General features: G+C 36.0%; 1 protein-coding gene across 3 annotated transcripts in view; it reads right to left on the bottom strand.

Annotated features, from left to right (window-relative positions):
• Positions 1-2758: 2758 nt before the first annotated feature.
• The window catches only part of RESF1 (retroelement silencing factor 1), a 30682-nt gene continuing 18892 nt past the window's right edge, over positions 2759-14548 (bottom strand). For all 3 annotated transcript variants that reach the window (XM_080810454.1, XM_080810453.1, XM_080810455.1), the window contains 3 exons: positions 8059-13114; positions 6682-6765; positions 2759-3496 (listed from right to left, as the gene is read on the bottom strand). In XM_080810454.1, coding sequence (XP_080666580.1) covers positions 3333-3496; positions 6682-6765; positions 8059-13057 — 5247 coding nt within the window. In that variant the 5' untranslated portion in view covers positions 13058-13114 and the 3' untranslated portion in view covers positions 2759-3332. The remainder of the gene's footprint in view (positions 3497-6681; positions 6766-8058; positions 13115-14548) is intronic.

Raw genomic sequence — 14548 nt, 5'->3', positions numbered from 1 at the left:
CATACAATATAGGTACTTACTATTTGCAAATTTATTTCCATCTCCAGGAAATAAGATACACGTAACATGCTAGTCAGCGTTATCATTTAGTTGGATTTTCCATTGCATTTTTCCTTTAAAATTGGTTTAATTGATGTGTTCTTTCCCTGGTCATTCTTTGGATGAATGTCCACTGATTTGATTTTCACCCTTGCATCTCACTTCTATTTTCAATTCCCTTCTTCCTGAAGGAAATTCATTGGTCTTTATTTCATTGAGGGTGTTTGTCTTTCGTTGTATCATGCATAAAGGAATATTTTACATAATACTGCCCTGAACCTCAAACACCTAAAAGACTGATTTTTTTTTTTTTAATTTTATTTATATGGCAGAGATCACAAGTAGGCAGAGAGGCAGGCAGACAGAGAGGAGGAAGCAGCCTCCCTGCTGAGCAGAAAGCCCAGACTCTGGGATCATGACCTGAGCTGAAGGCAGAGGCTTTTTTAACCCACTGAGCCACCCAGGCGCCCCAAGATTGATTTTTTTTTTTAAACTATTTTTACTATTATTATTTTTAAAGACTCCATGCTCAGCATGAAGGCCAAAGTGGGGCTTGAAATCACAACACTGACATCAAGACCTGAGCTAAGATCAGAGTTGGGTATTTTATGGACTGAGCCAGTCCGTTTTCCCTATTTTTTATTATTATTTTTTATTTTCATAGTCTATGCACGCTTCTCTCAATCTTGTACTGAAATTACTCTTTGAAATTCAGTATCAGAAAATAATATTCATTGGTACATATAAGTTTCTAGCCTGAACTTGTAAAAGCCACACCTAATGTGAAAACATTAACAATTAAAGAATAATGACAGCAGCCAATTCAACACTGTTAACTACTTATATGTAACTCTAAATGCCTTATTTTATTTAAGAAAAGCACTAGAAAGCTAATGTTGACTTTTCAGCAATGATGCAAGACTAATTGTGCTTGCTCCTCAATCACCACTGTAACCACTTTTTTTAAACAATCTTTAAAAATTGTGGAATTGAGATATTTATATTTGTTCCATTAAATTCAAACATCTTAAGTGTTTTCATTTAAAAGTAAACCCATTGCATAGTTACATAAATAGCATTTTAATGAAAAATGTGTATCAAAAACAAAAAATCCATGAGAAGTCTACCATTTTTTTCATTTTTGCAAATCTCTTCAATGTCTGACTTCATAGAACTCAGTTGAATCTCTTATCTACTTTTGCATTCAGCCTGTTGTTGACCTATGCCTTGGTTCGAGTATATCAAGAAAATCCCATCTCACATATATAAATGGCTTTTTATGTGGAGAAGAGTGTTCCTTATCTTTTCCAGATCACATATATTCTTCAATACTGCACCAAAAGCTGACAGTTGATTCCTGAAAGGTTAGTTGCAACATGGAATCTTGATGACAGGTATCTTTTTGCATTCTTCTATTAAAATCCATTGGTTTACCTGGCGTTCTGAGTAGATCTCTCATCAACTTGCATTGGTTGTCAGAAAATACTGGTTCACTAAGTTATGCAGATCATCCAAATACTGACACACTTTAGCATACATCAAAAATAATTACATTCAGGGGCACCTGGCTGGCTGTTGGTAGAGCATATGACTCTTGATTTCAGAGTTGTGAGTTTAAGCCCCATGTTCCGTGTGGAGCTTAAAGTATTTTAATTACATTCATTAATATTTCCGTGGAACTCATCAGAGATCTAGTAGTAGGATGCTATCAAACCTAGTCTCAGACACATTTTCCTTTTTTGGGAAGTCTTTAGGGAAGCTCAAGTTTTATCATTGACAGCAAATATTTTTATTTTCCTTGAAATGTCAGAATGACATAGTTGAGAAAAAATGTCAATGATCTCTTCAAGTAAAAATAAAGTCCCACCAGACCAGTTCAATTTACAAGCCTAAAAATTACATTTTTCCTCAATGGCCAGTGTACCATCATAGCTTGTACATCTCTGCTTCAAATTCTTCTGAAATGCAGTTTTCATTACTTAGGATATTTAAAAGATGTATACTCAAAGGGTTGAGACTTAATAATATTAACAACTTAAATTTTATCAAAGACATTAAGACTTCAAAAAAAAATATCCTGAGAATTTCCAGCAGTTAGAGAACACGATGATGAATATAATGACTACCACAGTTTGAAGCCATTGCCTTGACTGGTGCTATGGTGCCAGCAGCTTTCCCAACCATTGCTTTTCTAACTGAATCTTTTATTGACAGGAAACCATCAAATAGGCAAGATAAGCACAGATGCTTATTATTTTATGAGAAGCCCAGTCTTCTGAAGTCTTCAGAATACAGTTCTTAGACTTGTAATAAAATGCACATAAAAGTTACTATCTTAAGTATTTTTAAATGTACGGGTCAACAGTGTTAAGAATATCTACACAATAGCAAAACTGAACTATACTCTCACTGAACTCCCCATTTCTCCCTAGTCCCAGAAATGTATTTTTTAAAGTAATATGAACTGTACATATAGCACTGAGATTTTATGAAAATAATCAACACTTTTCTAGTAGACATAAAGTGAAACCCAGAAACATTTTGCTTTCCATTCTTTCTTGCCATTTCCTGACCCTAGAAAAATGTCTGCTCTTCTTCTGAATGTAACCTGAAAATATTTCCTCCTGACAGCTTAACTAAAATTTCTCCTTTTTAAAACACCCTTCTAAGATGTGCCCTGTTGTGAGGGTAGAAAATAAAACACAAACCACTATAATTTCATACATACATATTTTAAAAATAAATGTTTATTTCAAGTATGAAAAGTAATGTTTAAACATTATCCAAAAATTATGTCCAGCTTAACAAGTACAAAACAAGACTTCTGACAAAGTTTACAATTAGGTATAAAATACTTAAGAATATACTCTGACATTCACAGTGAGCATTTTTAAAAAATAAGTATTGCTAATAAGCTTTAGAAATAAAAACATATTTACAGTCCCAGCTAAAATAAACAAGTACTTAACTGAGAACAGCCCTCCCTCAGGATGGATAGTTAGCATTTCAAAATAAACAATGGTAAACTTTGTTCAATAATGTCAAAATTCAATACCTTGCAGTTTCCCTGAAAAATACCATCTATTTCTTTTGGCTGGTACCCACAGGTAAGGTCCTCAAGCCGTTTTAATTAAGTAATTTCAATGATACACATAACTTAAGTGGTAACCAAACTCTAAAGAGAGATTTTATCATGGTTAATTCTGAGCATTTCCAGCAAAATACCCTGAACAGAAAATGGCAGGAATTCTCTGGTGCCAATTACAGAACCATCAAAAAAATTACTCTCAAAATTATTTTAAAGGACTGCTACCAAGGCTTCTGCTTCTCTTTTCCATATACATCTTTTTGTAGGTTTGAAACATTGCTTTTGAATCTTTTACTGGATTTTGTAGTGTCTCAAATCCATCTGCACTGAAGCTTCTCTTGGAGAGTCTCGAATTAGCCAAAACATTATCTAAGGAAACAGAAATTTTATTTATTACTCAGTATTAGTGACCAATATATAATTAAAATGAAGAGGGAAAACCTGCATTCTTCTTTGGGATGAAATATCATTAACAAAGAGAGTTTGATAAACTGGCTTTTTGGGCAACCTTCTCTGGTCCCCTCTCTCTGCAGGAGCTCTGTACTCTCATTCAATATACTTTGCTTTGCTGCTCAAACAAACCCCAAACAAACAAAAACTATGACTTTTTTTACCTACAGAATGATAAATTATGCACAAAGGGTATCTTGCCTCTCCTGTGGGGACTATTTTCTATTCTCATCCCATCTTCACAAGCCCAGGGCTATTCTGTTCTACTATCACTTGCACAATATTTAAGTGTGACCTTTTTTTAAAGATTTATTTAGTTATTTATTTGACAGAGAGAGATCACAAGCAGGCAGATAGGCAGGCAAAGAGAGAGAGAGAGGGAAGCAGGCTCCCTGCTGAGCAGAGAGCCCGACATGGGACTCGATTCCAGGACCCTGAGATCACGACCCGAGCCGAAGGCAGCGGCCCAACCCACCGAGCCACCCAGGCGCCCCTAAGTGTGACCTTTTTAACAACTATTTAAACTAACAACATAAAAAGCATAAACACTAGCCAGTTTCAACCAGTGAATGGGAAAGACAGTTTTAATATTCTGGCCTTGCTACACTTTACAAATCTGTCATTTTTCTGTTTTGTTAGACCATCTCAGCATTGCATTAGCTTCATTATCTTTTTGATGGGTTCAGTTTTTCCTAATTCTTGAATTTCTAGATGTGCCTCTATTTCTCAGTATCCATTCCCCCTATACAGAATTCCCATGGTTTTCATTCCTGCTCTAAAAAGTCCATTCCTACTCTAGAAAGCCCAATCTTTTCTAGAATACAGTACCATTTTACCTTTTTCTGATGCTCTAGTCCTTTTGGTTCTTTACATGATTCAAATTCTTGTATGTCCTCAATAGCTTTCTTTTATGATGTCAGTAATACTGATAACCAAGATGGGTCCCTAAATAATTTCCACTGGATTCTGTCAGCTCCTCTTCTCTGAACCTTATCCCGACTTGATAGTTTCACAACTTGCTCCATCTACACTCCAATCTTTGCTACCAAATTTAGATGTATAATTATCTAAAAAGTTTCTTTGCATCTATTTGTGAGTTCATGACATTTATTTTTTTTATCTTTCTTCACACTGGTTCACAATGTCCACATCTTCACCTTGGTATTTGTTCTTTCACACTTTCCCTGAATCTGATCCAGCTCTTCTGAATTACAGGTGCATTTTATTTGCCTTTACTTTTTAATTGAAATTAAATTGACATACAGTATTACATTAGTTTCAGGTACAACCTGGTGATTTGATCTTACACTTTTGACAGAACTGTGACTTGTACCTTGGCTTTTCTCTACCCTGTTTCAGATCTCCTTGAGTTTGTCCCCCAGTCTGTATTTTTTTTCATCATGACTCTGGGTATTGTTGTTTATTCTACTTCAGTTTATTGCTCATCCTATTTGTGGCTATCTTTTCTAGCCAATCTGTGCGGGCATCTGTGTTTTCAGATTTAGATTCCAATCATGCCTCTCACTTAATTTACAAGGTAATGTCTCTCCCATTTCCAAGGATCTTTCTTGCCCAATCTCCATGCCTATTTTCATCTTCCTCGTTTTTAAATTCCTGTGTTCCAAGTCTGGAAGTGTTTTCTACTCTCAGGACTCTTAAAATTCATTCTCCCCTTTTTCAGCTGTTTTCCTGTTCTGATTAAGTGTGCATTTCTTCCTTCTTTGAGTCTTCAATTCTACTCAGTGTTTTCCTATATACACCTTTAATGTATAGACTCAATTTCTACAAATTGTATTTAAGCTCTCTTCTCAATTTTGTCATACTTCCTCTCTTTTAAGAAATGTGCTTCTTCAGGGGGTTAGGGGGGTAGGGAGAGGGTGGTGGGGTTATAGACACTGGGGAGGGTTATGTGTTATGGTGAGCGCTATGAAGTCTGTAAACCTGGTGATTCACAGAGCTGTACCCCTGGGGCTAATAATGTTTATAAAAAAATAAAAAAATATGTAAAAAAATAATTAAGATGAGAGAAAAAATATGTGCTTCTAAATTGTTGCTTATGGTGAAATTCTGCTTCCCTCCATCTTCAAGGAATTCTAAACCCTTGTCTTTGCATATTCAATTAACCAAAACAAAGCTAAAACTACTGAACCTTAGCTTCTAATTCTCAGTGCAAAACCCTAAAAACCAAGCACATTCATTCCACTAGTTAAATCAGATACCGAAAGCTCTGGTTTTTCTGGTTGGCCCTTAGCCCAAATCCCTTCCCTGCAAAAAGAAATAAATTTTAACTAGGAGGCTCAGTCTTACCATCAAAATAATTCAGATTCCAAATTAACTTTGAAAAGGGACCAATTTCAAGTGCCTACTCAGTTACCAGTCATGGAATTTCAGTCAAATGATCTAACTTCCCATTGATAAAATGGGGACACCCCTGTCTACCTGGATTTGAGAATTAAATGGATTAACTTGTAAATCACCCAACCCAGGGGCGGCAAACAAGGACATGGCCTGTAGGCCAAGCCAAGCCTCTAGCCCAATATGGCTGAAACATAGCCCATACTCATTCACTTATTATTCTACTGCCTTTTCCTCACTACTGTCAAGACATGAGTATTTAGGAGACCTTACGATCTGCAAAACCTAGTATTTACTATCTAGTCCTATAGGAAAAAAGTATGCCAACCCCTTAACTCATGATAACATCTTCTTTTAAAGAGGACCCGTTTCCCTCTCTACAGTAGGACAGAAAATATCGAAGGGGCACCTGGGTGGCTCAGTTGTGTAGCATCTGCCTTCCACTCAGGTTATGATCTCAGGGTCCTGGGATCAAGCCCCATATCGGGTTCCCTGCTCAGCAGGAAGCCTGCCTCTCCCTCTTCCACTCCTCCTGCTTGTGTTCCCTCTCTTGCTGTGTCTCTGTCAAATAAATAAAATCTAAAAAAAAAAAAAAAAAAAAAAAAAGGAAAATATCTTCCTACTACCCACACAAATATTTAATCACTAAAAATATGGATAAAAAACAAATTTCACAAGTTTCATAACTATAATCCAGCTTCTACATAACCAATAAACAAAATAAAAATTTAAATAGATGATGATTTTACCTATTTCTTGGCTGGCTTCTGGCATCCTTTTCTCCTCAGTTACACCTCTTAACCAGTCTTCTTTTGTACTTTTTATTCCTGAAACTAAATATTCATTTTCAGATCTCTAGAAATTGCTATTCATCTCTCTTTTAGTACTATAATGAAGGAAAATCATGTAAGCATAGAGATTAAAAGGTATCATATAATATATTCACATATAATGCAAGTCTAAAAGAAGCCTGAAAAAAATGCTCTCTTCCATTTCAAGTGCCTGAATATCACATAAATGGAAAAGAAACTGCTTTAAAAATTTATCTTCACTATGGAATTATGTTTCTCCCACTAAGGCTGAACATCAACCAATCTCAAGGTACTTAAGGGTTCATGAGACAGAGAAAAGTCACTCCCATTGCCCCCACCCACTTCTAATGTTCTTGTTAACACCTGTGCCTCAGTTTCCAAAGATCTACTTACACAGCCAAGTGAAATCACCAATACTTTACAAACTGAATTTTATACTGATTTTTTATCATATATCCCTATCTCCTTTCAAGAAAAGATACCTTGTATTTATATCATAATTTTACGTACCCCAACAGATACCATCTAAACATCACAGGAGAAATTAAGATTGCCATTCAAATCATTTAGTTCTCCAATCTGAATTTCTAAACACAATGTTCTATATGTAATATCCACAACCCCTAAATGTTTCCTTACTATCATAAAAAATGAGTCCTCTATTTTCTCCTTCCTGACACTACACTGAAAATTCTATTACTCAGCAGCTAACTGACAGTCATGCTTAACGTTCTGGCTTTGGTAACTTAATACTGGACAATACTACTTCCATGGTCCTCCCATTTCAAGATTTCAAGAGCAGACTACATAATAGCACTTTTTTGTGGTAACAGTCACCAACTACTTTAAAGATGATAGTAAGCTGAGCCATTTCCCTATGTATGTGAAGTTTTCACCATTATGTAACATTTATCTCCTCATATTTAGACAGACAAAATCTTCAAGTTCACAGGGCTTTGAAATTCCAAGCCCAAATGACAATCAACAAAATACTTGAAATAGTATGTAACATTTTTCTAACTTAGTGGAAAAACTATTTTTCATAATATAGGCTTCTTGGTGCAAAAGGAAGTCTTTGTATTTGGCAAACTTCCAATTTTATATACCTCTTAAGTACAAATTGAGGACAATTTACAGTAAGGGGAGATAAATACTGCCCAAATGATCCATTGATTTACAAAAACAAATACCAAGCAACAGCAAATTCATTTAAGTCTTTGCTAGCTATCCATGTGGCTTAAGTAGTGCTAACCTACTTGTTCACCTATAATGCCTGACAACGTTCCAGACACCATGAAGAAAATCATACTAGACCTTGCACAGGGGCTTGCTCCTTCCTAGGACAAGGCTGCAGATCTTTCCAGTCATGAACAGAATTTGTATTCTTCATCAGTCCATCTGGACATAATTTAAATTCCAGCATGCTTCGTTTTTCTGTGGCATCTTTCACAGGTAAGAGGCTCTGAGGTTTATTTTCCAGTCTCTTTTCTTTATTAAGCTTCCTGGGTGAACTCTCTAATTTTGTGAGACAAATGCTCTCGTGCTCAGTACATTTAAATGCAACTCTATTCAGATACAGTTTCCTTTGATCCTTTGACTGGGGAGACATCTGACTGAACTCCACTTCACTGTTTATGTTGCCTGAAGTTTTGTCTAACTTGGTTTTATCAATCCACATTTTATCAGGTTGCTTTCCACCAACTATACCCTTAACACTTCTTGAAACGTATGTTTTAGATTCCTCAGAATGGTGAATCTTGAAGTTTTTACCATGGTTTGAATAAATATTTAAGGATTCTTTAGAAGTGTGTACACTGCTGTTAGGTCTCTCATTTGATTTCCCACAACTCCCAACCTGCATGGGAAGTTTACTGGACTTCATGTATTGAGAATCACAAGGTACATTTCTCACATAGCTTTTCTTTGATGCATTGCTACCCATTGCTTCTTTATGTTTCTGCCTTTGCAAATACTCCTTTGATGTTAGAACTCTATTAATTTTAGATGAACTATCCTTAGAAACTGAGGACTTAACATGTGATACTGCCTTTTCTTTAACCCTAGCTCTTTCATTTGTAATTGACAAAAAATTACATAATTTAAAGGTACTATCTCCCATACTTTTATTCTGCTCCCGTTCATATTTCTTCCTCTTTATCTTTGAATCAAGTATGCTCCCATCATCTAACTTCCTTTTTTCCAAAACTTTTTGTCTTAAGCCACCTGCTTTCAATTTTATTTTCTCTGGGGATAGTGACTGTACCAAAGAACCATTCTTCATACGTAGATCTTTATTTTTACTTGTCAAAAACCCTGCCTTTGGTTTCAGTGGACGTAAGTTTTGTGCCATGAGCTTCTGTTGCAGGCTCTCTTGAGAAAATTTTGTCATTTTATTACTGGTATTAAAAGTCACCTCATGAAACTGCAGTTTTCTTTTTCTTTTGTGACTTTGCATGGAATCTAGTTTTTTATCACCTTTAGATAAAAACTGACCTGATACTTCTTGTTCTGTCTTCACTGATTTATGATGTTTTGTTTTGGGCATATCATTTCTATTTTTGCCTTGCTCTATTTCAGAAAAATGTTTTTTTGTATCTGGAAAAGTCGTAGGAATTTTTGGACTGTTATTTAGAGAACTATTACACCCAACAGGTACATTTCTATCAGAAGTTCTTTCTTCTTGTTCACAACTGTTAATCTTTGAAGGAGAACACTGATTTTCCCCTTTTTCTTCTTTTGAAATTGAACTGTTGATGGAACTACACTGACACTGGGGTACTCCTTCATAAACCATAGATAGCCACCCCAATGCACAGCAACCGACATCGTCTTTCTCTGAATCCACTAAGGTATCATCAGTCTTTCCATCTGTTTCTGCTTGTGGGTCACACTGGCTGCTCCCTTTTTTTATAGGTTCTTCTTTCTGATGTTCCATCAACTTGTCTACCTCACAGAGTTGATCATGTTCAGGAAATAATTCTCTCATTTGCTCTGAGTTTAATATTGTAATTTGTATTTTGTCTGTTGAGTCCTTAGAGTCACAACCAGTTTTATCACAAGTTTGATCTTTCAAGACTTGGTTTGTTATTTGCTGGGTCACAGAACCTTCATGTGTGTTCACAGCTTCAATACCATAGGGAAATTCTTTTAAGAGTTCTGACAGCTGATCATGTAGGTATAAGACAGATGCTTTATCATTGAGAATCTCACTTCTCAGAGGCTCTTGGGCAGTGTAACTGCCAGACATGTCAACTTCCCGAAGACAACTATCCTGCTGAATAGCTGACAATGAACACGTATCATTAGCTGTGCTTTCTTTTTTAGTGATACGGTCCATGTTACTCTCCTCTAGAATTCCACTATCCACTTTAACATACTTCGAAGATGATTCTGGAGGTTGCAGAGATTCTGCCTGATCAGTTATTTTACATGAAACATCTGTGCACTGTGAAAAATTATCATTTTGAAAACCAAAGTCTTTATTTTCAGTGAGGTTGTCTATTTGTTCTTTTTGTTGTTCTTTAGTAATCACTTGATTAGGTAGAGATTTCTGTGGCTCAACCCTTTTCAAAGGAGGCATGTTAAATATCTTTGCTATTTGGGAATTGTAAGATGTATCACCTTCAACAAGAGAACAAATATTGTCAATATGTAACATATCACCACTAACAGTATCAGTGTTCCTTGACTTGTAAGAGGCTTGCTGTTCACTCACAGAACAGTGGGTATCTGGTTCTAACTTAATACGCTTCCCTTGATTGCTATTAGGTGTGTCTTCTGAATTAGTTGACTCACTTTGCTCTTCCTTCTGAATTGGTGAGAACATCTCTGTGTCTGTTGAGGTACCGGCTACTGGTTCATTAAGATTAGCTTTCAAAGTAGCAGCAACACTTGTATTTTCTGCCAACTGATTCTGTAAGCTACAAACACTGCCTTCCTTAATAACTGGATAAAGTGTTTCAGGTACAGCTTCAGGTGTTATTCCTTTGGCAGACAATGTTTTGACATCTGAAAGAATTAAAGGAGACACCACAGCAACCTGAAGTTCTGTTCCCTTTGTAACAGCTGCACTGGAAGACTCATAATTCTGTACTACTGTTGACAAAGTTGTTTCTTGTGAGGTGTTTACCTTCTTATGAGAATTTCCTATAACTGAAAATGGACTCTTATCACAGGTTTCCACAGGCTTTGAAACTCCAACTGCTGTTCTATTTTTTGACTCATTATACTGTTTTTCCTCTGTAGATTCTGAAGGCCTTTTCCACAGAGAAAGACACGTTGCTAGCAATTCCATAGAAAAGTGATTGTCACTGTCAGAAGGCATTCCACTTGTTGAGGATTTATGCTTGAGGAAAAAGGAGTTGTCTAAAACCCTGGCATTTAGATTACAAGTACTTGGAGTTTCCATGGTTTTCAAATTCGGTTGGTTACCAGTGATTTGGGTATTTGGGTTAATTTCAAAACTATGTGGTTTAGAACCCTGAACAGTTTCACTAGCATTTTTAAATAATTTCTCCTGAGGTTGATCTCTACATGTAAGCAGACTGAGAATTAGCGTATTTTTATTTGGGTATTTTGAAACATATTCCTCAAAGGCTGTAGACTGAGGAATACTAGTTGTTTCAGAATTTGTTGGCACATTTAGTTCAACATTGACATTTCCTGATGAAATCTGGGTGTTATTTAATGTTGCCTGGGTAATCTCAACAGTTGATGCCTTTACAGAAGTCCTAACTTTTAAATCATGTAACCGCTCTGGCATAGGCAACTTTTCTGAACAGAGGGAATTCACTAAAACAGAATTCACTTGGTTACAATTTCCCCAGTTTGGGTCCTGAAGGTTGGAATTCATTCTATGGTGTGTTCTATTTGTTTCTTTTGCAGATTCTGTTATGGTTCGTGGTTTGTCCTCTTTAGTCACTAGGGTCACTTGTGGTCCAGACTGGATTTGGGCAGTTTGTTTCAGAGATAATTCAGAATTTGGAGCTAATTCATTATAAGAGGTATCAGTTGTTTTAATACAACCTGCTGCCATCAGAAGATTTTTATTAATTTTAATTTTCCTTGCAAGTTCTGAGAACTTCTTTTTTATTTCTACTAATGTTTTAATATCCCTCACTAACTTTTCTTTTGTGGCACTTGTGTCCAGTACTTGATTTGAAGTTAGATCACAGTCTCTTCTTCTCTCTTGATTATTTTGAGCAAGGGCCTGAACACCATTCACAGAAGATCTAATAGGTTCATTAAAAGGCTGAGTGACATTGGTATTTACTTTCAAGTTACAGGAATTTCCAACTGTGCTGACATTTTCATTAAGGTTTTGCCAATGCTGTTGAAAGCTTCTAGAGTAGTCTTTCCTCATTTCAGGTAAGTGCAGTTCTTGACTCTGAGGAATGTCCACAGAAGCCTGTTTAATAACATGCTGAGTATTCTGCAAAGGCTGGCTTGCATATCTACAGTCATAAGGAGGCGGCGGTGCTCTTTTGTCAGTTTGAGTAACTGCATATTGATAGGACTGTATGGCTGCAGTCTGCTTTGACTGTAAAGTCTGTGGAGAATCTGGAGGGTGAACATTTTTAATATGCAATGATGTAGATGGCAGAGAGGTTTGTTTTTGAAGAGGAAGATCTTGCAAAAAGCTTCGTGATGAGTAACTGTATTGCTTTGGAAGTGGTCTGTAATCTGGATAAGTCAGTCCACTGGATGTATACTGTGGTGCCCAATCAACCTGTCGTTCTGATAAAGATGGGTTAAGTCCTGGGGCTCCTTGATAAGTTACAGGAACTCTTGCAGAATTAGAAGGGACCATTTGTAGTTGCACAGAATAGGAGTCAGATGTTACAAACTGATTCTGTAGTGCATGTATACTAGGTGTATTAGTTCCAAAACCAGTCTGATGGGACATAGTTGCGCCTGCATGAGAAAGCATAGGATTTCTCATTGGTGAGTTCAACCATACATTTTGGGTAACTCCTGAAGATGTCTGCAAATTGTGATTTAGTTGTTTGGACCCTTTAACGTTTGCATATGTGATTCGTTCTACTGAAGTTTGTGAGGCCACAAGTGTCCCATTATGCATATCAGGAAAAGGGATTTGCTGAGGAGTTGTGTAATTCCTGATATTTAGCAGCGGCTGTGAAACTGGATTTGAAATACCAAGAATACATGCTTCTTGGTTACTTCCAGGATAGTTTAAAGAACTTTGAGATGTTGTGTTAAGTGTATTTATTAAAGCCTGCTCCAAAAAACATGACTGCTTTTTAGGATACTGTGGTGGTAAGGTGACATTCTCTGGTTTTGCATTCCAATTCATTGCTGATTTGATGTAGCAGCAGTGTGTTAGCAGTCAGTTGCTTTGAATGTCAGGAATCTGTAGGAAATGAAGATCTTTTATTAGAATTGTGGCTATATAAAAATCCCAAGAAAAGTAGTTTACCTTAACACCAATGCTATGTCTATTGTAATTCCAGACACCTCAGACCAAAGATTCATATTTAATTTGGGGAACAGAAACAAAGAAAAGAGCAAAGGAGGATATAATAAAAAATCCTGTCAAAGATCAAGAAGATTTCTGGGGTGTTTTACAGGAATTCATTCTACATTATACAGTTAAGTATTTTGTTTGTTACACTGAAGTGGCAATTACTTTCTGCTATTATTTATTTTAATAGGCTCTTTATTCTAAGTAACCCATGCTCACTGAAGCAAACACAAAGTTCAAACACATGGTAAAAAGTCCATTGTCTAACTCCCTAGGGGTGTCCATTGTTAAATTTCCTTTCATGAAATTTTATACACAAAAAACAAACACATAAAGAAAACCTTATCTTTTTGTCTGATTTTCATTACTATACCTGGAATACCTTTATCATTTCACTATAAATATATTAACTTCACTGTGTAACATTAGAGTTTCTGGTATATCCCCATTTAACCAGTTCTCTACTGACTTAAGTTTAAACAGTCCTCTATTTGTTTTTCTTAAGTTTTTGCACTTATAAACTATAGTACCCTAACCATTCTTGTATTTTTGCTTTTATATTTGTGGTTAAATATTTCTGAAAATTCCTAGAAATGAGATCAGTATCAAAGGACATTAAAAATAAACAGTGACAAATTGCCTTCCAAAATGGTTAAAAATAATTTACACTCACCAACAGTATATTGATAAATTTAAAAAGTCAAATCTATAACCATAATAAATGAAGCCAAATTAAAATAACAAAATTAAACAAACTTAACATATTAATAGTACATCCCAAATGCAGGCCATTAATAGATCACCCAATGAAGACATTCCTTCCAAGCGCACATGGAATTTTTACCAATATGACCGTCTAACTGAGCCATAAACCTCAATTTTCAAATAATTATAATAATTCAGATTAATTTACAGTAGAATCAATCTAGAAATTATAGGGGGGAAGTAACCAGGAAATTGCCAAATAACTGAGAAATAAGGAATGTACTTTATACTTACACAGAAAAAGTGCTCTGGTGCCTCTTCCTCTACTTAGGATACCAGTCCTACTGAATCAGAGCCCCACCCTTATAATATCATTTAACCTTAATTACCTCCCTAAAGGCCTTATCTCCAAATAGTTACATTAGGGGTTAAGGCTTCAACCTATGAACAGGGAAAGAGGGACACGCAATTCAGTCCATAACTTGCTCTTACACTCATGTTCACGTAACACTTGAGGATAATTCATAGCATAAATAAATGTACTTTAAAAAGACTGGAAGGGGGGCCTGGTTGGCTCAGTTAGCAGGGCTTGTGACTCTTGATCTCAGGGTTGTGAGT

The sequence above is a fragment of the Martes martes genome, assembly GCF_963455335.1.
Source record: "Martes martes genome assembly, chromosome: 8".
Taxonomy (NCBI): Eukaryota; Metazoa; Chordata; class Mammalia; order Carnivora; family Mustelidae; genus Martes; species Martes martes.
The sequence above is the reverse complement of the archived record's forward strand: the minus strand, read 5'-3'. Positions and strand labels throughout refer to the sequence as shown.